Here is a 24,623-nt window from a genome sequence, read left to right on the forward strand (position 1 = left end):
AGATAAAAAAGAAGAAGAAGAGGTGGAGGAGAAGAAAGAGGAAGGGGGGGAAGAGGAGGAGAAATCAGAAGGAAAAGAGGAAAGAGTAGAAGAGGAAAAAGACGAGGATCAGAGCGAGAAATCTCAGGGAAGCGTAGAAACGAGGGAAACTTTGGAATCAGGTGCGTGATGGATCGCCTTCTTTTCGATCGATCTTCTTGATCACGTACACATAGACATATATACGTAAAGTCTCTCTATCTATCTATCTATTTATCTATCTCTCTCTCTCTCTCTTTCTTTCTTTGAGAGTAAAGCTTCCACGATGCAGAGTATTAGCTCGCAGCAGCTGCGAGGCGTTGAACGAGCGAGCGACCGAAAATAAATCCAACGGAGAATACCGTGCGTTTTAAATAAAGCGAGAGCAAACGATGGTCGAAGGCGGTCAACCCGTATCTCTTTCTCTTTCTCTCTCGTATATCCTCGATTTATACATATTCATTCTATCCATTAAACGTCTATCCACCGGTCGATTTATTCCATACGTTATAGGATCCTCTCTCTCGCTAACCTATCCGTTTGTTTTTCCCTTCGTACGTTCGTTTATCCCTCGAGTCTCTTCTTTTCTACCAGCCTTCCCCTATTTATCCGCTTATCTATTTCTTCTTCTTCTTCTTCGTTTATCCAGACGTTCTTCTACCTACCGCGAAAAGTCTCTCTCTCTCTCTCTCTTTTTCTTTATCTTTCTCTTACAAACAGTATGAACACGTACAAAAGATTCGTGGTCTGCCAAATGGGCAAGCAGCAAACAGTAGTACACAGTAGTACTTTTGTACTAGTAATAGTAGTAGTAGTAGTAGTTGCTAAGTAGTAGTAACGAGTAAAACGAGAACACATTCGGATAGAGCAAAGTAACCAATCGCAAGAGGAAAGCTTGCGATCTCTTAGCCCTCCGGGGGTATAACAACGCGTCGTAATATCAACACACATCTGGCTACGGAGAAATTTCGTTCGCTGTGCTTTCAGTATACTTCTCGACCTTCGTGATACGCGTTTCGTCTTTGCTCTTCTTTCTCTTACTCTCTCTTTTATCATTGTCTTTTTTTTTGTTTCTTTTACTTCGTCTATTCCACTCTCTTACTCTCTCTCTCTCCCTCTCTCTCTTTTTTCCCGCTCAATCTCTCTCCCTCTCTTATACGCGAAAACAAGTTTTATTCTATTTTTCAAATTTTTCAAACACTCCGATTTCTCTTTTTCTCTATTTCTTTTGAAATTCGCGATCTTTTTGTCGCCTACCCACGCGTAAAAATAGATATTCGACAATGGAGATCCAACGTCGCGAAAACGCGCGAATACACGTGTCGCGCTTTTTGTCACGGTCTCTTTCCCTCCGTGAAAATGACAGCAGACGCAACCCACCGATCAACACATTTTCCTGTGCGTGAATCGTCCGATCGATTTAAGCCGTGCTCTTTTTTCTGATCCCAAGCGAAAGATAGAAAGAGAAAGATAGATATACCCTTCGATCCATTGTTATTCGATCTTTCATTTCTCTCTTTTACTTTTTTTTTTATTTCTTTCTTTTTCTCTTTTTTCTTTCTCCTTCTCTCTTTCTCTCTCTCTCTCTCTCTCTCTCTCTTTATCTCTATCTCTCTCGTATAACATTCCCACGCCCGTCCGTTTTATTTTCATCTCGAAGGGCGTTCTATTACAGAAGCGAGATAAATTTATTACAGAAATAAAGAGAAGGAAGAAAAAAAGAAATAAGAAAGGCGTCGCTCGGTCGTTCGATTTGATCTTCGTCTTCGATTAAAAATAGAACGTTTTCGCGAGAATCCTCTTACGAGGGATTCCGTAATCATTCGATAACGAACGGAAGAAAATAAACGGAACTAATTCAATCCATCCATCCATCCATCCATCTTTCCTTTTTATTTCTTCTTAAATTTTCAGTCAGATCATTCGATACGACGTGCCTGCCGTCCTCGAAATCGGCCGAACGTGTGACCGAACCAGCAAGTTCCTTGCCCAACGAGAACATATCTCTGGCTGAGCCACAAGAGGAAAAGATAGATACGAGGGTAGGGTTAGTAGGCGAGCCTCTTCCGATCAACAACAGTAGCATCACCACCACCACCACCACCACCAGCAGCAGCACCAGCAGCAGCACCAGCAATATCACCACTATTACTACCACCACCACCAACACCACCGCCACCACCACTACCACCAGTAGTTCGATTCCAAGAGCAACGACGGATCAGGGCAGCAACGAGAAACAAGCAGTCGGTGAGTGGAATTCATTACCGGTACTGGTAGAGCGCCTTCGTTCGGTGCTCGAGCTCTCGCTCGCGATAGCCGATACTTCGTCGTCGTCACCGATCAAGGAAGATTCACGAGGGCTTGCATTGGACGTCGATGATTCCCGAAAAGTTCGTCCCATGGACGAACGATCAACGGCTAGCAAGAATAGTAACGGCAAGGAGCAAGACTTAAAGAACGATTTGAGGTTCCTCGAGGACCTCTTGATGTCCGACATACACACAGCCCTTTCACGTTTACGAGAAACTCTTGAGAGAATCGACGTTGGCGCGTTAGCAAAACACGGTGCTGCTTCCGACCCAACTAGTAAACTTCAACTTCTACGTCTAGTGTCGAGTTTACTTTCCCGATTAGAGATGCCACGTGAATCGTTAGAGGAAGAAAAGAAGATACTTTCCCAAGAAGAGAAGCTAAAGTCTTCTTTGACAACTACAACATCGTCTTTGAATAATCGTAGAAGACGAGGTAGCAGGCACACGATTGGTGTTTCTGCCGAGGAACTAGCATGTGCTAGGAAGTGGTTACAAGAGGAAAAGAATTTTAAAGAGGTGACACCATTTACGAAAATAACACCCCCACCGTTGTTCTCGACCACACCAACGAAGGCTACCGAATCTTCCGAGGAAAAGCCAAGACCCGAAGAGATACACGACAAATATACGAAAGACGCCATCAATCATCGACAGTCTCTACTCGATAAAAATAATATCGATAAGGGTCTTGAAATTCGACCACGTGCTGTTCCCTTCTATGCCGATAAAACGGACTTTGTTGTCTCCCAATCGACTAATGCGTCAAACGAAGTGACTCATCATCAGTCTCTACGACCTAGTATCGACTCGAGGAACAAATTGGACAACACGGAAGTTGGCAACGTAGAAGTCGGTCGTGTTGGCAGGTTGGCTGCGGCTCTTCAGCAACGAGTGGAATCCTCGAGCAAGTGTACTTCTTCCAATCGATTTATTGCAAAAAAATCAAAGATCAAACGAGCCAATACCATTGACATTCCAAGTTACCTCAAATTACAAGCTGACTGTCTCAAGCAAGAGGGTAGCGGTTGCGTATCTCTAAAGAAACCTATAAATGTCAGCGACAAGGCAAACTGTAGCTCAATCAAAAATATGATCGTACCATCCTTCCAACCGAGAACTGAAAATGATAGAAAATTCATGGCATTAATTAATAAGAACAACGATACTCCTATATTCAACGCACCAACGTCGTTTAAATCATTTGGTTACACAAAAACAATGGATTCATCAACGATAAGCAACAAAAATTGGAACAGTCGTTTCTCGAATATCAAGACAGCCTTTGACAAGACAACGACTTCCGGTGATGAGTCTGAACAACAAGTTAACAAGAACAAGCTTCCGAAACGACCACCGATAGTTCCTCAAGTGACTCAACGATATAATCCTGGAAAGGAAAAGCCCTTCAACGCGAATGTCTTCTGTAACTTTGAACACGATACACCTAACGCTGGTCAATCGATCTCTCCTGGTTTCAGACATGCTCCCTCCTCTCCTTTTCGAAGGATCGAAAAGCCAACTATTATATCGAACTTCGTTAAGCCTTCACCGATCCCTACCAATCCTCCTAAAAGCAATATACCCATGCCTGGCAATACGTTACGTGAGAAGGCAAGAAAGATGTTTGATCGTGGCGGCAACAGTAACAACGTTCAACAACGAGCTTTGGAATACAAAGTTCAAGTCGATGGAAACTCGGAGAGACGTACCTTTCCACGGCCACCTTGGATCGAACAAGAGAAATCATCGAGTGTAACGATCGCAGAAAATGGACGTCTAGATTACCGTTCGTTCTGTAAGCAATTTGCACCGTTCGTTAGCAAAGGTGCATCCTCGTCATCCTTGGAAAAAACATCCTTTGAGTTCAACAATGCTCCTCGGCAAAATTCCAAATTATATCAACCTCCAAATGAATTGATTAGTGAACAAAATCATCCGAACGTTGTGGATGGAAAAATTTCGTTCCAGATGATACCAAAGGATTACAATCATTATAACATTCAGGGAACTCGTGATTCTCGTGATTTTATTAGTGAAACTGAAACCACTGGTGAATCTCAACAAGCTGACGTTATTCTACGTGGCAGTGCATCAGTAGCTGTTCAAACTGGTGTTCAGGATGAAACAACCTACGATGAAGCTAGATCCTTTCGTGTTGCTCCAAAGATCTCGAATGGGCCACCTTTGATTTGTAGCAATGTCTCGATACAAACATCAAGTGATGTGCCTTCTACGATTTCAGAAGATGTTCCAAATTTCCTTTCGGATAATCAGAAAAATCATGACGAAGAGAAAAGTCGTGAAGAATATCGTTCGCGAAATGAATCGGATAGTGTTCTGCCGTTAAAAGAAAACGTTCGCGAAGCTGTGCCTTTACACGATTATTGTTCCGAAACGATCGTAAAAAATCCACGAATGCAAAATCAGACAGCTTTGGTGACAAATTACGATGAGCCAATACCAAAAGCTGAACAAAACGAATACGAATCAGCTAAGGTGAACTATGCGGAAGATGATCGATTTCAATCTAAACATTATGACTATTTGGATGCTAAAAATATTCAAAATCAAGACATAAGTGAAGAGGAAGGGGTCGTAACGAGATATACTTGTGCTATAGCCACAGTGGCAACTAATGAAAGTCCAAATATTCAAGAGGAAATTGTCGAGCCATCGTACTTCAGGGAATACTCGACTCCATCTGTGTCACCTGTCTGGTCCAACTCAAAATCGAAAACAAGTAACGACGAAGAAGTTGATGAGGAAATACGTAGACACAATATGTTGCAACAAAGTTTGATACAGCGTCTCCATCATGAACGTTGTACGATGATCGATCATCCATTCAAGCGATCACCGATCGATTATCAAAATGAAACACATGAGAATAGCAAGAAGGAACAACAAACCTTTGAACAAGGGTACTACGTACCTCCACGAAGTAACGAGTATATACCGATGAAGAATGTAAACAGACTCGAATCGATCTCACCCTCTTCTTTACTCAATCAATCGAAACGTATTGTTAATCTTCCTCAAGCGAAGAAATTCTTTTCACCGGATTTATCAACGAAACAAACTCAAATCACACCATCTACGTCGCGCGTAGTCAATCAAGTTTCAGCGCTGAGAGGAGTTTACGAACAACCAGTCGTTATTCCAAACAAACCTATTCGGAAGGAACGATCACCGATATCAAATGGAACAAATCCGATTGATTCCAGCGATGAATATTTAATGTCTTGCGCCAATCAACCATCTAGATCGATCGTTCTTTCAAAATCTGAATCTTGGCATCAGTTGGCTCTTTCCAACAGTTCTTCTCGTATTCCTCGTACAAACGATTCCAACCCTTCGTCGTTATCGAGAGCTTCTTACTTACCGAAACCCCCAAAACCTAGATCACCGTCGACCATGAAATTTCGAACGAAACAATACGAAGCATCTTCAGATAGTGTCAAAAAGATGGAGGACAAGATAAGAAGATATTTTGATAGTCCCAATGAAAGTTCAACGAACGAAACTAAGGAATCAAAGAAACGTTCCTCTCCTCGTCATATTCATGGAAAGTGCATGATCGGTCTATCGAGAAGTCGTACCTTGCCTGGTATCTGCGAACAGAAACTCGTCTTGACGATACCACCAACACAAGTACCTCTCCTACAAGTTAACAGTGCTGACGTCGACAAGGTCTTCGACGACATCTTCCAGGAAGCCACGAGGATGGACGGTCAGCATTGCTGACCGATCAACTTTATTTCTCTCTCTTCTTCTTCTTTTTCTTCTTCTTGCATCAGCCACTTGTAATGGTAGTGATAGCTGCTGCGAATACGCAAGAAATTGAGTTACGATAAAAAATTCATCGCAAACGGATCCATTGATCGAATTCAAGATGCAATGTGATTTTTATATTTGTGTATTATTCTTTTATTGTTATACTTGTTCTTGTTATTGTTATTGTTATTATTATTATTAATATTGAAAGTATCGTCCATGATGATATCTACATAAATAGTATCACGTAAAACGACGATCATATTCATAAGCCAAAGACTGTGTTAATATCGTCAAGTGAGAAATAATCAAAATCGAATAATCATATTTATCGTTGGTTCGCACAATAAAAAAAATATAATAAGGGATGTTAGAGATAGTTGAAAATATTAAATCAATTCGCCAACCAAAGAAATACATCCCAAGACGAATTAAATAGCGTTACAGTTACCATCATGAATAATTTATTTTCATATCGGAATAATCTATATGAGCATGGGGTAAATCTGAAATAAAAGAAAAATGATCGATTATCGGCATATATCATCAGTCTCAACAGGTACAAATTTGAAAAGATAAAAGGAAGAAAAAAGAAAATGTTTCGAGGAGACTCGGAGAAGAAAAGTAACTTTGGATATCTTATTATATTGCAACCTCAAAGAGATTTCACCAAGAAACGTAAGGCAGAGAACTTGAAGAAGACGATGCTGTTCGACTCGTATTATTTGGCTAGAAGGCACCGACTTTTGGCAGTACTTTCACAAAAGCTAAGACGTACATATGTGTCTCCCTTTCTCTTTCTCTTTCTCTCTAGCGCATTTAGCAGCGCGTATGATTCTACTTCGTCTTTTGGACGTAGCCACACGTTCTAAGGACGGACATTGAAAGTGAGAAGGAGAAAGAGAGAAAAAGATAGAGAATCGCTAGAAGGTCGTACAGATCCCCGAATAAAGCAGTGAGTCACAAAGCATCTTTCTGTAGCTCCTTTTGTTGCGCCAAATAGTGTTCTAGTTTTCTCCACACTGCTCTTTTGCACTGTGTGCGACTTTTGCCGTAGATTATATTCGTAGCTGTGTGGTGTCATTTATATGCGCGGTTGTACAGTTAACATCATCACTACGACCACACTCAACCAAACTCGCGTTACTTATGCCAGGATCTTCCTGATCATAGGAACATCCGTCGTCGTTGCCAATTGCCTCGAAATTATAGATTTCTGTTGCTGCAAATAAACACAAATTACACTTCACAGTTTTAGCATGCATCTATATAAATAAGACAGTTTACAATGAATCCTTTTTAACAACAACGACGATGCAATTGAAGAAACAATACACTACCACACAAAAGATGATTGGAGAAAGCTTGGAGTGAATTTCCTCAAGATCTTAAAAAACCTTTAGCCTCTCTATATCTCTTTATGCCTGGAAAAGCAAGCAAAACCGATGTTAAATTGGCCGACACTTGAACTAACTCGCAGCTTTAATAGCGATATAACGTTATAGTAAAAGAACGTTACAGAATCCATTTCAGTTAACTGTAATTATACTTTGAAAAGAATCTCTACTTATTATTTTGAATTAAGAGATTGATACTGATGATTTTTGAATACTTACAAACTAAAGATTTACTACTCTTGCAAGTGTGAATAACATAGTCATAGAAAATTCACCGATAACAGCACATTTCTTTTTTCAGCCCCCAAGAAACCATTATCGCCATTTGCCAAATTTCGTCAACTAGATCGGCAATATAGTTCTTCTTTGCCGTCAAGGTAATTATCATAATTCTTGGTCAACTCAACGAAAAATTCTTCGAAAATTAAAGAAAAATCTCTTCTCTCGTTGTCTCTTCTTCTATTATATCCTGAATTCCACTCTCTGTTGTGTCTTCTAATGTTTTGTCTGTCCTTTCCGATCTCCGATTCAGTCCCATAAAGTCGCCAGAAAAGGAGTTTCGTTTTAGATTTACCGAACCTACTGTGACAAATAACGCGGTACAAATAAAGGAACGATTGTTAGCTTGGTGCCGTTCTAAAACCAAGGAATATGAGGTAAACACGCAATACCCAGGTTTCACATATGTGCTAGTAATTATTACAATGGACTAAATAACAAAATTTTTTAAATTTATTTTATGATATATTTTATACAACATTTATTTTTATTATAACATAAATCATAAAATTAATTTATTTGCTATTTTTCGATTTGACCGGTTGTCTTAATTATTAGTACATATATTCTTTCTCATTTTCAATATCATCGTTGAAATTGATATATTAACATCATTGATTTGCAGAATATACAACTTGACAATTTCTCGACCAGTTGGAATAATGGTTTGGCGTTTTGTGCTCTGATTCATCATTTTAGACCTAATGCCTTTGATTATTATTCGTTACGTCCGCAGGATCGCAGGAAGAATTTTGACCTGGCATTCAAAACAGCTGAGTGAGATTTTCTATTACCTTCATTATCTTCTTAAAAATAATCAAAAATGTATAATGTTATTTGTTTATTGTTTTTTTTATAGTGAAGCTGGTATCGCACCATTACTCGATGTTGAGGACATGGTGGCTATGCGACGTCCGGATTGGAAATGCGTCTTCACTTACGTTCAATCCTTTTATCGTCGTTTCAAAGACGAGGATTGAATAAAATCGGCTTTTACAAATATATATACAAATATATATACTTTTTTTTTCTATGAATATATATCTCTCATAGCAGACCTCGCAATTGAATTAATTTACATAACGTAATACTTGACGAATATCAAAAAGATTAAAAAAACACAATTAACAAGTTGATCTTGACACAAGAAGGAAAATTAAAACGGATTGATATTTTCTTGTTTTTACAATTTCTTATATCTTCAACTAACTTGACACAAACTTTCGCACAAATCTACGAATTATTTTACTTACAAATGTGACCACTATACTAAAGAATGAAGACATTGTATATCTTCTACTATTGACTACTGTTGATAGACTAACATTTTTAAATATGCATATAATTTGTTTTTTTATATATGTTAAAAAATATAATTTTGTTATTATAAATAAATTTATAGACTAACTTACGAGCAGTCGTTTATAATGTTTTACCATTTTTACATACCGCATGTAAAATTGATAAATATATAATCATATGCGACTGTAAGAAAAAAAATTATATATTTATTTGTATTTAATAATATTAAATTAACACAATCTCTTTAGCTATACAAATAATATCTACAAAGAGACGCAAAATAAGTACAATCGGAAAATATAAATGATTTAGGCAAGAATAACGTTTATTGTACTTATTTAATTTACTAATCAATATTTAAACCATTAAACTCTAAACATAACGTATATACAAATTTGTTTAATAATCTTTAATTTTTTTTAAGCTTTTATCCAGTATGGAGTTTATGTATAAAAATAAATTTTTGTGGATCACTCTTGAAAATATAATATAAAATTAAAGAGTACTATCTTCCAATGAATTGTGTATGCCATTGCTATCATCTTCAATCATTTCCTGTAAATAAAACATAATATATATATGTACATCATCATTATAAAAATCATTTGTTAATTACTAATTGCAATAAATTTTCCTTTAACTTACTTGTAATACTTCAACTAATGCTCGTGTTTCGTTCAACATTTCGTTACACAAACGATTTTCTTCTTGCAATGTTGCTATGCGATCGTGTAATATTTTATTTTCATCTAACGCGTCGTGAAGTGCTATTCGTCGTCTTTCTGCTAGTACTTGCCAATAATTCTCGCTTGGACCAGCTGCAATACAAAAACACATCATTAATTTAATTAGAGATCTGTGTAACTTCTTCATTCAATATACATTTATTGCGAACACAATTTGATATATACGTTCAGAGAGTAAATCTTCTATATCAATTTGAGTCAACTCTCCTCTATTTATTTGAACTGCCTTATCTTTTTTGTAAAAACAATTTTTATTTTTAATGTTTTCTTTTTTTGATTTCACCGACGTGCCTTTAACATCCCTAAAGTACAAAATCGTATAATAATATTAATTCTTACAATATACATTAATCTCCTATATAATGTAAAAAAATAAAAATATGTATAAATACTTTTTTATTGTATCTTGAAATGGTAATTCCACTTTGACATAAGTTTCCTTTTTTGCTTTCTCCAGTATATTCTGAACATCTTGAATTGGTAATTCTGTCGTGACATTACTTTCAGTCTCACTCAGGATCCCTTTTTCCGTAGGTTCTGGCTATAAAATGTGCAAATGACTTTCTGACCTTAGCCTGTTTTAATAAAACAGAAAACTATGATGTATCACATCCCTTAGCTGAACTAATGCTCGATGTACCTAACCTTCTATTAAATTATGTTATTTTTAGCAATAACTTTTTCCCAGCACGTATTGATAAAGAAATGATTATTTAAATGTATTTACTAATATTCGCTTGTGAAATAATGTAAATTAAATCAACCGTCACTTTGGTTGTGCTTTTATCATATGTTATAACTTGTTACTCAGACTATTTAAAAAAATTCAGCCTTATACTAATCCAATTCTACAATAAGTCTAACAAACAAAATATCTAATTAATTATTAAATGTTTTCACGGCATTGATAAAAGAATAAAAAGAAAATATAATACCAATATTTATACTAACCTCTAAAGTGATAGTTTTGGAGGCAAGAACTTTCGTTTCACTTGTTGGTTTCATCATTTGGTACTGATATTCCAAAGTAAAAATGTAATCTGTTTATGAACAAGATAAAATCAACCTTGTTAATATAAGCATATTTAAAATATTAAATGTAATTTCATTATGCAAAGATAAAAGATTAAGATATTTGATAAGAAGGAAAATAACTAAATATTTAAGGTCATACCAAATTAGGAATTTTAATTAGATATACTTTCTAACGAAAAATGATTACTCAAACTTTCCTAGAAAGATGAAAAGGGGTTATTTCTTAAAACTCTTTGTTAAATTAAATACCGAGTATTCTGTATTACTCTTTATATACGAAAATTGCGCTTAAAAACTAAGTCTATAGATGACGCATCAATTACTACAGCCTAGGAATATTTTCATAGTTCAGAATAGCCAACCGTAATCATTTTTGCTTTCAAATTTCTTTTATTCATTAAAAGTGTAAATAAAAAAAAAATCTTTAAAAAAATACGAAAATAATATTTTATTCATTATATAATAAGTATTTCTATAATTCTTCTTGTTTTTTATGTTTAAAAAGCGTAACAGTTGATTTTAGTATTATTTGAACTTTGGTCGCTTGAACTATAGTTTCTAAACGGTTGTGATGAGCTTATAGCGAACCAAATATTTTGTCAAACGTTGAGTTACATGTGAACTGAAAGAATGTACAATGAATATCGGATTTAGTTTATTTTTCACAAAATAAGATATTAAATAGTTCGAATATTATTCTTTGGAAACATTAAGTTAATTTTATATATATTATCGAATCATGAAACCAACGAGTGATCAAAAAGTTTCTGGCACCAAAACTACCACATCAGAGGTTAACGTAAATATTGTTTATTCTATTTTTTTCCATTAATTCAAAAATATCATGAATAAATTTTATCATTGAAGTGTAAAAAAATTTAATTGTTAAATGTTTTCATTATAAATATAATTGTATGGAAAAGAAATATATTTTAAATATATTTATTAAAATACATTTTACAAACAACACATGACATTTGATTTAAAGTCCATTCTAAATGGCAGTTAGTTCAATTTAAATTATAACATAAACGAATTTTAGTAAAAATATTTAAAAAAATTGTTTGTTGATTAAAACATTACTGAAAATACGTCATCATCAAAAATAACATGTTTCAGTAGAAGAGTAAATAATTAATAATTTCCTTGTACAATTAAAGGAGATGGTGTAAAACTATTTACTTTATTTTACTTACGCAGGCTAAAGTTAAAAAATCTTTGCATGATTTACAACCAACAGCTGTGGACAAGGAAAATCTAGTTGGCGGTGGAAGAACCATCAAAGGAGATTCATCGATCAAAGATGCTTTAAAGAAGTATTGAAAATATATTTACTTTATTTGTAATGTATATTAGATAAATGTATTCCACAAGAAATAATATTATTGTATGATTTTGTACAACAGAGATATTGAAAGCACAACGAAGAAACCAAAAATAACAAAACAAAAACATAAAAATGTTATTTGTAAAAATAAGGCAGTTCAAACAAGTAGAGGAGAGCTGATTCAAATCGAAATAGAAGATTTAACCTCTGAAGGTATAAATCAAATTATGTTCGCAATAAATGTATATCGAATAAAGAAGTTACACAGATTTTTAATTAAATGTTTGTGTTTTTGTATTGCAGCTGGTCCAAGCGAGAATTATTGGCAAGTACTAGCAGAAAGACGACGAATAGCACTTCACGACGCGCTAGATGAAAATAAAATATTACACGATCGCATAGCAACATTGCAAGAAGAAAATCGTTTGTGTAACGAAATGTTGAACGAAACACGGGCATTAGTTGAAGTATTACAAGTAAGTTAAAGGAAAATTTATTGCAATTAGTAATTAACAAATGATTTTTATAATGATGATGTACATATATATATTATGTTTTATTTACAGGAAATGATTGAAGATGATAGCAATGGCATACACAATTCATTGGAAGATAGTACTCTTTAATTTTATATTATATTTTCAAGAGTGATCCACAAAAATTTATTTGTATACATTAACTCCATACTGGATAAAAGCTTAAAAAAAATTAAAGATTATTAAACAAATTTGTATATACGTTATGTTTAGAGTTTAATGGTTTAAACATTGATTAGTAATTTAAATTAATATAATAAACGTGTTTTTTGCCTAAGGCAGAAACTTTTAGATACCTCATAGATTTCATTATTCATGAATATATAAAAAATTTCCTTTTGTGTTCTAAATGAATAATATTCGAACTATTAAAAATCTTATTTCATAAAATACGATGATATAATTTATCCGATATTCCTCGGATATATATTCACAGTTCACATGTAATACAACGTTTGGTCTAACATTTGACCCTTTATAGGCTTATCACAACTGTCTAGAAACTATAATTCAAGCTACCAAGGTTTAAATTATACTAAAATACACAGTTACACTTTTTAAACATAAAAAAAAACAAAACGGGTTATAGAAATTTAATATAATAAAAAAATTTTTTATATAATAAAAAAAATAAAATATTATTTCTCGTATTTTGGTTACAGATTATTTCTTATATTTACAATTTTGATGAATAAAATAAAATTGAAAGTACAGATAATTACGATTGGTCATTTTGCATTTTAAAGCGGATTTTTGAAAAACTAAAATTTTACTCTTATAATGAGTTACATTTTACATCTTTTTAAAACTACATAAATATTTTATTGAGTTATTTATATTATCTGATTTACTTCTACTTTTTTAATTCATCGTAGAAATTATTTTCATAAATAAAATAACGTTTAGCTTTATTCATACATTGTTCTTTTCTTAACAACTTATTAATAGTAGCAGTAATAAAGAATGAATTTAGGTAAATATTTTTATTGATAAAATTATAATTTAATAACAATTTAATAAGTATAAAAATAAAATCTTCATATAAGCCTATGTCATAACAATAAAATACTTTTACTATACGAATAAAAATATATGAATAATGATTACTTAACTGTATTCTATTATCAACTGTTTGTTCATTAAATATAATGCTTATCTTCCACCTTCTATTATGTATAAAAATATACTTAGTTTTATTTAAAAAAAAAGTTTTAAAAATATACTTAGTTTTGATTTTTGTTAGCACAGTTACTTATACATTACAAATAGATTAGTTTATCACCAAATTGTTACTAATATTGTAATAACTTGCATTTAAGGTATCCTTAGACACAGTTTAGATTATTTAATGTAAAGTAGTAATGTCTAATGCATGCCAAACTTGATCAAATATTTATCTATAATGACACAGTACAATATGTTTTCATCTATTATGAAGATGTTTCACGTAACTATTCTTTTCATGTAATTACATTGTCGAAAGAATTTGTGCATACGTTTTTGTTGCAATTTTCCAACTTGATACATGCAAGTTTCATTTTGACAAAGAGCACAAAATTCAGAAGATATGGCATGGAATGGTGAACGGAAGTAGACGCTAGCATTTTTCAATAACTTATTTTTGCGATGTGCCCAAACATGTAGAATAACTTCAAATATCATAAGTAATACTAAAAACCAACGAGAATATATGACAGCTGGTAGAAACAAGCAAATTGGATTTACTTGTCCGAAAGATGATCCTATCGGAACTGGTTCCATTTCCATATTATCTAATTTACAGCCTGATTTCTTAGGCATCATATTATCTTTCACTTGTTTTGGTATCTGTAATAAATAATATTTTAATTTTTAATCCGAAGACACATTTGGAAAGTATAAAAGCAATTTAGAAAGTATGATTAACCGCACCCGTAAAGCATGTTGTTAAATTGAAAAATATTCTTCACCTGAAAAGGTACTTTTCTACTTCTTTGCGTAGCAATCCCTTGAAAATTAACTTCGGGTTCACCAGTTTCAACATTATTTGTTGAACAAATAGGATTATGCATCTCTAAGTTGTCCTGGAGAGATTGCATTAAACTTTCACCTGTCTCTTCGTCTATGAAAATCTGCTCCATAGCGTATATACCTTCGACCATTTTCCACGTTTCTTTTACTTGAAGAAAACAATTAAAAACGAACGAATGGAAAGGTTTTTGGGGTCACTTCCCGGACGTCACTGTTGATACGTTTTATTCTAATGAGTCTTTTAGTCTGAAAATAAAACATTTTTTAAAGCGATTGAAGCGCTAATTAACATTCTCAAATAATTATTTATGTACTTATGAAATAAAAAGAAAAGTAAACTATAAATGTGGTCTGATTGATTTGAAAAAATTCATATGAAGAAAAAGGTTTAAATAAGAGTTTGATTTTAATATTGTGAAATGAAATGAGAAGAACGTATGATGATTACTAATTATACTTATAACAAGCAAATAATAAAGGTAAATCATGAATAAATAACAGATAAATAATTTTGAGTAAAGTTTTTAAAAAAAATGCAATTGTAAATGAGAAAGGTTAACAATATCGTTGCACAATAGAAAAATAATGGAAACGAAAAGGTGGAATTGTATCGAGAAATGTATGGGAATCGAACTTTTCTTTTCTTTTTTTTTATTATAAATATTTAGATGCTGTAATCCTGGTGTAAATAATTAAAATTTTCCAGGCTGGAATCATCACTGACAGATTCCGGAAAGCAAGTACAACATACAAATCCGTATTTTCTGCAGAGTGACGCGATGTACGAGCAAAAAATATCGAGCATACAGCACATTGTTTAACAAAAAAATTAAACTTATTCTTATTTTAAAATTTTTTTTTCTGTAATTAGAACGCAACAAATTTTTAACTTAATATCCGTAACAACAAAATCAAAGACTATCATTTAATTATTTTCAATAAGAAAAATTCGATGTTCGTTTGTTTCTTTTTACCTTTATAATAACTTATTTATTAAACTATATTTGATCTTTTTTGCAATTTAAATTAAATAACTAATGAAGTTAATACTATGTTTTACTAAATTTGTTTCTATTACCAAAATTTAAGTATTAAAATCTTATGCTAGTAATACACATTTTTAACCACGATTAATTCAATTGTTTGTATACCATATGCATCTAAATAGACATATATATATATATATAACTTTGTATAAAAATTTATCTTTAACGATTAGATAAGATTAATAATTAAAGCTAAAAAAATCAATTATTTCTTGATGCTTCTATATAGCAATCCATTAATTTATACAATTTTTTTTCTTTTCTGCTATTATTTACAAACGATATTATTTTCTGCTTTTTTCTTTTTTAATTTAAATATATTTCGTTAAGAAATCTAATCGAGATATGAGATAATTTCGTCTCGTTAGATAATAAAAAAGAAGAAAAAAATATTTTACACTATCGATCAAGATAAGAGATAGTTTAGAGAACATTTAACAAAAACGTTAACGAGTTAGAAGATTTTGGATAATTATTATTACAAAGATTGCTTACACGAGAAATAAGTAAATGTGAAATCCCGTAATGGGTTGGTATTTCACTTTATCTGACAAGGAAATATACTTTATTCCTGATAAGAGCAACTCACGAAATGTCTGCCATGACTAAAGGTAAGATAGCTAGATAAAAAAAAAGAGAATCTATTACGTATAAGAATAGTAAGTAAATAATATAGAAATTCTCTATTATCTTCGTATGAAAATTCTTATCTTTTTACATTTTTATCTAATAAAGAGAGAGAACAAATTTTAATTTAAATGCAGTGTGAATTATATAATCGAATGAAATACTTCATTTGTTAAATAATTAACTTTAATAATTTTATTGTAACCAATTAGTCCTTGAATCGCAATACTTTTACGTGATGTATATTTCATTTTAATTTCATATTATACTTCTTTATGATTGGTTGAGTAGACAATTTTCTAACCTAAGATTTTTATTACACTCAAAGATGTTACATAAATATAATCAATATCAAGGAGACAGAAAATAATCAGGAAAGAAAAAAATTGTAAGTTCTATGTTTTCTTGCTATATTGGACAAATTATTTTAATAAAGCATGCGTAACGTCCATTTAAATTTGATTAGTTAAGACATTTAAGCGGCAAATTTAAAACTTATTGAAATAAAATGACGGGAAAATGATCATACTAATCTAATCTAATTCTCATAATATTTTGTTTTGGTGTACTTCATACATAACTAATGTAACTTAGCGATATTAAAAAAAAGTATTTATTTTTAACAGACTACAAAAATAACGGACACTTTATTGTCTTATTTAAATAAGTACTTACATTGATTTCTGATTTATTTTAATAGAAATTTAGTTTACTCAGATTGTTCATCGTATTAGAAAGTTTGCTTTTAAAGTTCCTCACATCTTTTATTATTTTTTTGGTAGAGTCTAATATATTATATTGAAGCTTTTTTTCTTGATTTTACATTGTATTTATTTTGTAATTACAAATGTATATTTATTCAATTTTATTTGTGTAAAACATATATATACAATATGTTGCATGTAGAAAACATTTCTGTAAACTGATAACATTAGGACATCCGCAATGTTCATGTTAATTACAATAAATATCACTTTGACCGATAATTTTTAAATATTATACCTATGATTTCTATCGTAAAAAAAGTTTTTTCTAATTTCACACGTAGATATTCAGTCGTAGCTCAAAAATTGCATTAATAATGCATTTCGGCCGATAAATCAAACATTAGAAAAATAAATGAAAATTTGATCTTTGATTAATTGTGCATATGTATACATAATTAAACATTATGCATTGAAAGATAGTACATATATAAATAAATAGCGATAATTCTCTAAAAAATATTCAATTTTATATCTTATTATTAAATAATAATAATTATAATAGCGTTAACAGAGAGAACGTTCATTTTTTCTCTTGTGTAGGTGCTGAATTCGTTTTTTCTTCCGTTTGCTCTTGTCCAGAAGATAGGAATTGTGTTAAGTGAAGAATCGACAAAACGCTGGATGTATAATTTTTTACGTCTTCCTCTGTAATAGTTTTCAATTGTGCTACAACAGAATGATAAACGCGATTGGCTGTTTTCGTAGACAAATGTCCGACTCTTTGTACGATGTGCAAGATTTTGTTCTCCTCAGCAGAAACTGGATCTGTAACATAAAAATCAATAGAATAGAATAAGTGTTCAAATTCTCTTAGGATTAATAGTTAAAAGTTAGTAACACATACTCGGTGTAGATTCTTCTCCATCGACAGCTGGGAAATAATGATCCAACAAACGATCGATAAGAACGCTGGTGTTATCTACACCTTGGACAGCCATACTACCAAACTGAGTATTCAGTAATTCGTTAGTTTTTGTTATACTTATTTCCTTTATCGCTGAAGCTTGTACAGTTGCAGATGTTTTTAAAGAATGAAGTTTTTCTATCGTCGGATGAATAGGACTACTCATTACAGCTTTAGCAGCGTCATAAATCTAATAAATATATCAATTATTATCTATTTTTTATTTATCACACATACTTATATTTATGTTAAATTCATCGAATTTCACAGTTTGCACAAACCTTTTGCGGTGGTTGCTTGACAATCGGAACTTTTTTTTCAACGATGTCGAGTCCTTCGCATAGTTTCTGATCAACAGCATTTATTTGTCCTTCAAATTTCTTTGCCAATGGCGCTGCAATCGGTACCGCTGTTGCAGTAGCATAATTAAATCCAGCTTCCACGTATTTCATAGCCCAGTTTACCAATTGATTCGAATCTTTTAGGTAAGTATACGTCGATTCTGTTTTTTCTATAGCCGTGTGAACCATGGGAATTTTTTTCATTCGATTTAATACCTCCAATTGTGGACCTGAACTGTTTTCTTGTTTAATTTCCGACATGTTGAAATTTTTCTCTTTTCAGGCTCTGCGAACAATAATTTTTTGTACATTAAAAATTTTAATTTATATGTATTAAGTTTTACTATATTATTATATAGATATAATTGTTTTAGTTAATTTATAAAAAAGGGTACAAATATTTTCTCTTTAAATATTTTTATATACTTTTACTATATATTGTGTTGACTTTAAACCTTCCATCGATTATAAATAATTTTTATCATTATTTCTATCTATTATTGTTTTTTCCGTGAAGTATATTGGAGATTTGTTATTATCTATCTTTTTTATTTACCACATTTTTTCCTCTACCATTCATTTTCTCGTAATTGATTAATACACAATAATTACGTCAGATTTTTAATAGTATTATACTTTGGACTCCTGTTATTTATCGTACACGTCTTAAAACTTTATTAATGTAAGACGTCCTTGATTTTTTCTTTTAATTACTAACAAATATCTACATGGCTAGGTAAATTTATATCGAATATGCATATACGTAATAAATCCAGTGCCGAACGATAATATAGACACAGATTAAATTTTCTAATAACAAAATCCTCAGTAAATTTGTAAAAAATACAATTGTTTATTTAATTTTTATTTTATCAAATATATTGAAAATCAAAGAGTAAATTGGCGTACAATAAATAAAACATATTATACATTGTACATTGGCGTACAATAAAAAATAATTTTTAATATAATTAAAAGTAGTTTTTAGTTAATTACATTTCTCATAATTTTATTGTATACTAATTTAATTTATATATTTTATAAAAGAAATTAAATAAGTAGACATTTTATAAATTTGCAGTCTTTGTAACAGAATTGATCGAATGATCAATCGACGTTAGAAAACACAAATCTTTTAAAACTTTCTCGAAGAGAAAGTAAGACAATAATTTCATTATCAATAATACTTCAAAAGCGCTTTGACAGAAGAAGGTTTTTTTTCTTTTACTTTCTATTAATTAAATCTCAAAATAGTCAAAGTTGTTACTGCTAACTAATCTAAATATTTATCGGATCGATTATCGACTTATTAATCTCTTATTTTATTTAATTCAAATTCGGGAAAATTATTAGTAACAAAAAATGGCGCATTAAAAAGCAGGCAGTATAGTGATTTTTAAATGTATATTGAATGAATAGTTATAATTAATTAATGGAAAGAAAGAAGAACAATCGAAAGCGTTATTAGTTAATTAAGTTCTATTTTTAATTGGATATAGGTCCAATCAATAAATCAATCCAATAGAATTTCTTTGTATTTTCGTATATAACCTAAAATACAATAGAAATACATTATATAAATTTATTTTTCTTAATTTTATTCAAGAAAAACAATCAAAAAGATGATGTAATGATAATCTTTTTGCAAAGAAAATTGAAACTAACATGAAAAGTTTCAAATTCCGGTCACGTATGTAGAACTGTTATCAAAGTCATAAAAAAGTATAAGAAAAAGAGTAAATAAAGAATAATTAGAACTCAAATAAAAGTAAATTAAAAAGAAAAAGAATATGGAAAAGCTAAGAAATAATTTGACGTGTAAATCACAGTTGTCTATAGTGAAGATTAGGAATTTTTAAGATATTTCTGTGCGTACGTGCACACCTACTCATACATATATATAGATATTTTTTTACAAAGATGCTTTGATTGTGACTAAAATACATTTTATCTACCTCTACTTTATCTTCTAATACGTCTAATATTAAATTATATTAATATTTTTTAATATTAAGATTAGTTTATTTTGAATTCATTAGTTTACTTTAAAGAACAGACTTACGATAAAAAAACACTATTTCAAAACGTTTTCAAGTAATTTGATGAACACCTATTACGTCTCACTTTGCTCGAAGAGATACTGAACGTTGGTATTGCCGGCTTACGTGAATATTCATCTCCTTATAATACCTTTTCGTTGGTCGGTAGGAAGAGGAAGCACCAATAAACGACGAGGAAGTAAGAACGAAACACCGGTCAAGACCAAACGCAGCGCCATCTAAAATACCGTATCGATCAAAATAAGAACCCCTGTTTTTATTTTCTTTTGCTTTTTGCTTCATAAGTTAATTTTTACATGTTATTTTAAATTCAAAGTTTTTTATATCATTAAAGTTTTATAAGCTTGAATATAAAATTCATATTACATTCTTAAGGTATATTTCTTTTTCTATTAATAATGATTATTTTTTACTTTTAATATAAGAACGGAATTAATTTGATTAGAGTGTAATCTCAATTTATAGTTCAATTAGATTAAAATTAAAGTACAGAATAAGCTTAATTTAATTAATTTTAAAAACACTCTATAGTCCCGAGAGACTAGTCATATATCAATGTATCGAGATTTTTGTTTTAATCTAATTTTTGAAAGTGAAACTTTGTTTAGGAGGATACTAAACATTTTTTTTCTTTGATATGGCGTACATACATTCTAAAATTTTTATTCCTTAATGTAGAGAATTAATTAATAAAAATAACATGCTAAGACAAAAAAATTTTGCATCTCGAGAAAAACTTTTATTTCTTTTTAAAATAAAAGTAAATTTGATCGAAATAATTTTTTCTATGTTAAACTCAAAACTTTTCAACCCCTCTACGTATTTAGGTATTGGTAGAATGAATTTCTAGATACGCCCCTGTTGTTCCTTCTGCGCATTACAGTAGATGTACACAGTAGAATATAATCTTTTATCTCGGTGAGTTTATGACGTGGAGATAAAACGTTGGCACTTGTTGCTGACGAATTACGTGTTGATTCATAATAGACGGCACGTTAAGTTGTACTATGCACCCGTTTAAAATAAATTATATTGTTAATCGGATTTAGCGGGAAAATAAGAGTCATGATGAAATGCAACTCTAGACTAACGTTGTGTTAGGTTTTTGTATCATTGATGCTGTATCATCATAAACTATTATACCAATCGATAAGAATAGTCAATGGATTAATTAATTCATACACATATTTAAGAGTATAATATATTCTTATTTGTACATTACTCTTATAAATATGTGTATATGAATTATTATTATTATTATTATTCTAAAATACAATGCATTTCTTTAAATCTAATTCATTAATATTATTTCGTAAATTATTTTCTTGTAAAAAAGATTTATTAAAAAAAATTTTTATAAAAAAACTCGTAAAAAACTGTACTAATGATAAATACGACAATTTTATGTATTATCTTGTTCAAATCGATTTATCTCTTGTAAGATACCGAAATACAACACAAGGAAATCAGCCAGATCGTAGTGTTGTCATTGGAATATTAGGTTCAAAGGTTGAAACGCTTCTCTATGAGTTATCACATTATGATTTATATACCTATATGAATTAGGAAAGTCTATCTTTTCTCTTTTTTATACTATTATGTTAAACAGACATAACATATTTTAATACGTTAGATTTTGGACTAGAAATTAGAAAAACACCATGGAAAAATAAACAATTTGAAACATTAATGAAAACATGATATAAACAGAAATATCAAAATTCTTATTTGAATATGATTTATATTAATTGATTTATGCATTTATTTTTTGTTTTTTTGTTGTCCTTACGAATAATATTTTTTCTTTGTCGAGGAAAAAATGTTTGATAAATGATAATAATTATATAAACGAAATATTATGAATCACGATAAAAAATGTATAAAAAGATAAAATGATACAAATTATTAAAAAACAAAAAAACTTTTAATTCTGATTCGAGTTTTGGTTAGTCGGTGTTTATTGGTTGGGTTGTTCGCATTTATTAGGAGTCGTTAATTCGATAACTTTATCATTGATCGCGTGTATGTACTGTGTGAGTTGTAAAAATTCCAAAAGAAAAGCGATGTATCTTCTCAGGTTTTCCTTGCTAAGTTCCTTCGTGCGTTGGCATATATTTAGATAAACACGTCGAGCTGTTTTATTGGATAAACGGCCAACAGTTTGTAAAGTATGAAGTAGTTTGTCTTCTTCCTCTGTTTTCACCGTAGCATCTGTTCAGTGAAAGTTCAATGCTATTTTTAATTGCTTTCAACCTTTCTTCATACTTATTTCTTAATTTCTTTCTTTTTCCTTTATACGTGTATTTATTTATTTTTTTTCGATTTTTATTTTTACTCACCCGTTTCATCTTCCTTTCCAATGGCAGGAAAATATACGTCTATCAATTTGTCCACGATTATAGCGGTAGTGTCTAATTTTTTAACAGCTTCAATACCATATTGAGTATCTAAGATTTGATTAGCTTTGTTCCAACTGATATCTCTCAGATTCGTAGCCTGCTCTAACAAAGCGCCGTTCACGTGATAGATTGTAGAAACTGCCGGTTGAACTTTTTTTACGGCTATATCGTAGGCATTAGCTAAAATCTAAAAGAAGATTCAAAAAATAAGTTAAATAGGATAATATTAAAAAGATAAGATATCTTTTTTCGAAATGAAAAGGGTACGGAAAAAAGATATATATTCGTCATAATTTCTATATCTAGGTTCTTCCTGCTGTGTTCTCACGAGGCAAGATCGATTTACCCACCTGCTCGGGTTTCTCCTTCACCAATGGGACTCTTTCTTCGATTTTGTCGAGACCGAGGCAGAGCGTGTGGTCGACAAAATGAATAGGATTCTCGAATTTCTTAGCTAGGGGGGCGGCTATGGGTACAGCTTGCTTGGTTGCACTCTCGAAAGAACTCTCTGCTGTGGTCAGAGCCCAATGTACTAGCCAATGGGAGTCTTTCAATTTATTATAAGTTTCTACCGATTTATTAAAAGCCATTCCGATCATTGGAAGTTCAAGAACACGATGGAAAACTTCAATGTGAGGTAGTTGAGCAGTTTCAGTAGCCATTTTGATTTCGATGAAAAATTTCCTGAGAATATTATTCACATTAATTCATTGGATACATCTTTCTTTAATAATGTTAAATCTTATCATCCACGTGTAGATACATATGATAATTCCTTATTTTTGATTTTATCGTCTGGCATGTCTCAATCTTCAGTTTGAATTTTAAATATACATTAATTGTAATACTACATATTAATTCTCAATTAATTCTCCATTAATTCTCAATTAATTCTCCATTAATTCTCAATTAATTCTCTACATATTAATAAGATAACTATAAATGTGACAATAACAATTTTTGATACTACTGCATATCGAGGGTTTATATTTGTTTAGTACGTTTTGTAAACAGACGTGCTTCTATTGCGATGAGCCTCGACGAGGTCAACGAATTGAAATTGTGTAGAGATATGTACGCGAATGCGAATGGTTCTTCCTACTTTCTTATACGAAACGACCTTTCTATAAAAGATAAAAGTATCTCACGAAAGTCTAAAAATATCCGTCCAGCTAGTGTCGGTGAATTTTTAACAAAGGAACTTTGTTATCCATCATGATTTCATTAAGTTATAGTCTTGTACTATTTAGTCAAATAATTTGCAAACAAAATTTTCTAATACAATAAATGAAACGTTGGTAAGATAACTTATATACGAGATAAATCAATTTGTTTATTCTTATATGAAGATATGTAGACTAATTGTAAATTTTTTAACCATTATATGAACGTAAAATAGACACATTATATATATACTTACAATTATAATATTAAAAAATGCAGTTATTCATAAATAAAAGTATAACGTATGTCATAATTTATGTTAAACAGTTGTCAAAAAATAGTAGAATTCTATTTAATAAAATATTCGTTAAATAAATGTTATACTTACGTATTTGAAAGTAATTTGTAATTCTTGAATTTTGAAGGTTCACGTGTTGACAAGAATACAAAACAAAAATACGGTCCTTCCCTCGCGGTGGGTGACGCGTATCTGACCTCGTAGATCTATTGCGAGTTTTCGAGGTATCGCGTCGCGCATGCGCGGTACGCACGGCGACTGAATTTCAATTCGCGCGT

The 24,623-nt window shown here is 31.3% G+C and overlaps 6 protein-coding genes across 11 annotated transcripts; 3 read left to right on the plus strand and 3 right to left on the minus strand.

Moving 5' to 3' along the window:
• Window positions 1-51: 51 nt before the first annotated feature.
• Window positions 52-7,001, plus strand: LOC122522296. The gene is made up of 2 exons (XM_043643228.1): window positions 52-161; window positions 1,933-7,001. The coding sequence occupies exon 2, from the start codon at window positions 2,421-2,423 to the stop codon at window positions 6,075-6,077; it is 3,657 nt and encodes a 1,218-aa protein (XP_043499163.1). The 5' UTR covers window positions 52-161; window positions 1,933-2,420; the 3' UTR covers window positions 6,078-7,001.
• On the plus strand, window positions 6,704-8,930 carry LOC122522113 (smoothelin-like protein 2). Its single transcript, XM_043642921.1, has 6 exons — window positions 6,704-6,881; window positions 7,629-7,646; window positions 7,806-7,881; window positions 8,037-8,160; window positions 8,409-8,560; window positions 8,643-8,930. Exons 1-6 carry the CDS (start codon window positions 6,704-6,706, stop codon window positions 8,761-8,763), a joined length of 669 nt encoding a protein of 222 aa, XP_043498856.1. The 3' UTR covers window positions 8,764-8,930.
• A 30-nt stretch (window positions 8,931-8,960) lies between these two features.
• Window positions 8,961-11,167, minus strand: LOC122522298. 4 transcript variants are annotated; one of them, XM_043643232.1, is made up of 6 exons: window positions 11,033-11,167; window positions 10,783-10,871; window positions 10,224-10,372; window positions 9,997-10,133; window positions 9,731-9,903; window positions 8,961-9,640 (listed from the first exon to the last, which is right to left on the minus strand). In XM_043643232.1, exons 2-6 carry the CDS (start codon window positions 10,837-10,839, stop codon window positions 9,581-9,583), a joined length of 576 nt encoding a protein of 191 aa, XP_043499167.1. In that variant the 5' UTR covers window positions 10,840-10,871; window positions 11,033-11,167; the 3' UTR covers window positions 8,961-9,580. The 4 variants fall into 4 exon arrangements, with proteins under 4 accessions (XP_043499167.1, XP_043499166.1, XP_043499168.1 ...); XM_043643231.1 differs by having other exon boundaries at window positions 11,006-11,167; XM_043643233.1 differs by having other exon boundaries at window positions 11,064-11,165.
• A 207-nt stretch (window positions 11,168-11,374) lies between these two features.
• Window positions 11,375-13,024, plus strand: LOC122522299 (geminin-like). Of its 2 annotated transcripts, none has more exons than XM_043643236.1 (5): window positions 11,375-11,659; window positions 12,067-12,182; window positions 12,273-12,406; window positions 12,497-12,669; window positions 12,760-13,024. In XM_043643236.1, the coding sequence occupies exons 1-5, from the start codon at window positions 11,606-11,608 to the stop codon at window positions 12,817-12,819; spliced, it is 537 nt and encodes a 178-aa protein (XP_043499171.1). In that variant the 5' UTR covers window positions 11,375-11,605; the 3' UTR covers window positions 12,820-13,024. The 2 variants fall into 2 exon arrangements, with proteins under 2 accessions (XP_043499171.1, XP_043499170.1); XM_043643235.1 differs by having other exon boundaries at window positions 11,382-11,665.
• A 798-nt stretch (window positions 13,025-13,822) lies between these two features.
• LOC122522302 lies at window positions 13,823-16,726 on the minus strand. 2 transcript variants are annotated; one of them, XM_043643242.1, is made up of 3 exons: window positions 16,281-16,726; window positions 14,679-14,985; window positions 13,823-14,556 (listed from the first exon to the last, which is right to left on the minus strand). In XM_043643242.1, the coding sequence occupies exons 2-3, from the start codon at window positions 14,868-14,870 to the stop codon at window positions 14,173-14,175; spliced, it is 576 nt and encodes a 191-aa protein (XP_043499177.1). In that variant the 5' UTR covers window positions 14,871-14,985; window positions 16,281-16,726; the 3' UTR covers window positions 13,823-14,172. The 2 variants fall into 2 exon arrangements, with proteins under 2 accessions (XP_043499177.1, XP_043499178.1); XM_043643243.1 differs by lacking the exon at window positions 16,281-16,726 and adding an exon at window positions 15,374-15,727.
• A 939-nt stretch (window positions 16,727-17,665) lies between these two features.
• Window positions 17,666-24,547, minus strand: LOC122522115 (perilipin-1). The gene is made up of 7 exons (XM_043642924.1): window positions 24,436-24,547; window positions 23,234-23,567; window positions 22,824-23,070; window positions 22,445-22,695; window positions 18,365-18,697; window positions 18,024-18,273; window positions 17,666-17,944 (listed from the first exon to the last, which is right to left on the minus strand). Exons 2-7 carry the CDS (start codon window positions 23,543-23,545, stop codon window positions 17,700-17,702), a joined length of 1,638 nt encoding a protein of 545 aa, XP_043498859.1. The 5' UTR covers window positions 23,546-23,567; window positions 24,436-24,547; the 3' UTR covers window positions 17,666-17,699.
• Window positions 24,548-24,623: the final 76 nt, after the last annotated feature.

The sequence above is a fragment of the Polistes fuscatus genome, unplaced genomic scaffold (assembly GCF_010416935.1).
Source record: "Polistes fuscatus isolate 324 unplaced genomic scaffold, CU_Pfus_HIC Scaffold5, whole genome shotgun sequence".
NCBI classification, from domain to species: domain Eukaryota; kingdom Metazoa; phylum Arthropoda; class Insecta; order Hymenoptera; family Vespidae; genus Polistes; species Polistes fuscatus.

What these genes read in the sequence shown, in the direction of transcription:
- LOC122522115 (XM_043642924.1), bottom strand. Translation starts at nt 23,545, where the DNA reads ATGGCTACTGAAACTGCTCAACTACCTCACATTGAAGTTTTCCATCGT. An exon ending in AATGCGAACAACCCAACCAA is followed by an intron (nt 18,698 to 22,444) that starts TAAACACCGACT and finishes GCCTGAAAAGAG; the next exon opens with AAAAATTTCAACATGTCGGA. An exon ending in TGGAGAAGAATCTACACCGA is followed by an intron (nt 17,945 to 18,023) that starts GTATGTGTTACT and finishes TTTATGTTACAG; the next exon opens with ATCCAGTTTCTGCTGAGGAG.
- LOC122522302 (XM_043643242.1), bottom strand. Translation starts at nt 14,870, where the DNA reads ATGGTCGAAGGTATATACGCTATGGAGCAGATTTTCATAGACGAAGAG. An exon ending in GTAGAAAAGTACCTTTTCAG is followed by an intron (nt 14,557 to 14,678) that starts GTGAAGAATATT and finishes TATTTATTACAG; the next exon opens with ATACCAAAACAAGTGAAAGA.
- LOC122522298 (XM_043643232.1), bottom strand. Translation starts at nt 10,839, where the DNA reads ATGATGAAACCAACAAGTGAAACGAAAGTTCTTGCCTCCAAAACTATC. An exon ending in TTTCAAGATACAATAAAAAA is followed by an intron (nt 10,134 to 10,223) that starts GTATTTATACAT and finishes TTTGTACTTTAG; the next exon opens with GGATGTTAAAGGCACGTCGG. An exon ending in CATTAGTTGAAGTATTACAA is followed by an intron (nt 9,641 to 9,730) that starts GTAAGTTAAAGG and finishes TTTTATTTACAG; the next exon opens with GAAATGATTGAAGATGATAG.
- LOC122522113 (XM_043642921.1), top strand. Translation starts at nt 6,704, where the DNA reads ATGTTTCGAGGAGACTCGGAGAAGAAAAGTAACTTTGGATATCTTATT. An exon ending in CTAAAACCAAGGAATATGAG is followed by an intron (nt 8,161 to 8,408) that starts GTAAACACGCAA and finishes ATTGATTTGCAG; the next exon opens with AATATACAACTTGACAATTT. An exon ending in CTGGCATTCAAAACAGCTGA is followed by an intron (nt 8,561 to 8,642) that starts GTGAGATTTTCT and finishes TTTTTTTTATAG; the next exon opens with TGAAGCTGGTATCGCACCAT.
- LOC122522299 (XM_043643235.1), top strand. Translation starts at nt 11,606, where the DNA reads ATGAAACCAACGAGTGATCAAAAAGTTTCTGGCACCAAAACTACCACA. An exon ending in ATCAAAGATGCTTTAAAGAA is followed by an intron (nt 12,183 to 12,272) that starts GTATTGAAAATA and finishes TTTGTACAACAG; the next exon opens with AGATATTGAAAGCACAACGA. An exon ending in CATTAGTTGAAGTATTACAA is followed by an intron (nt 12,670 to 12,759) that starts GTAAGTTAAAGG and finishes TTTTATTTACAG; the next exon opens with GAAATGATTGAAGATGATAG.
- LOC122522296 (XM_043643228.1), top strand. Translation starts at nt 2,421, where the DNA reads ATGGACGAACGATCAACGGCTAGCAAGAATAGTAACGGCAAGGAGCAA.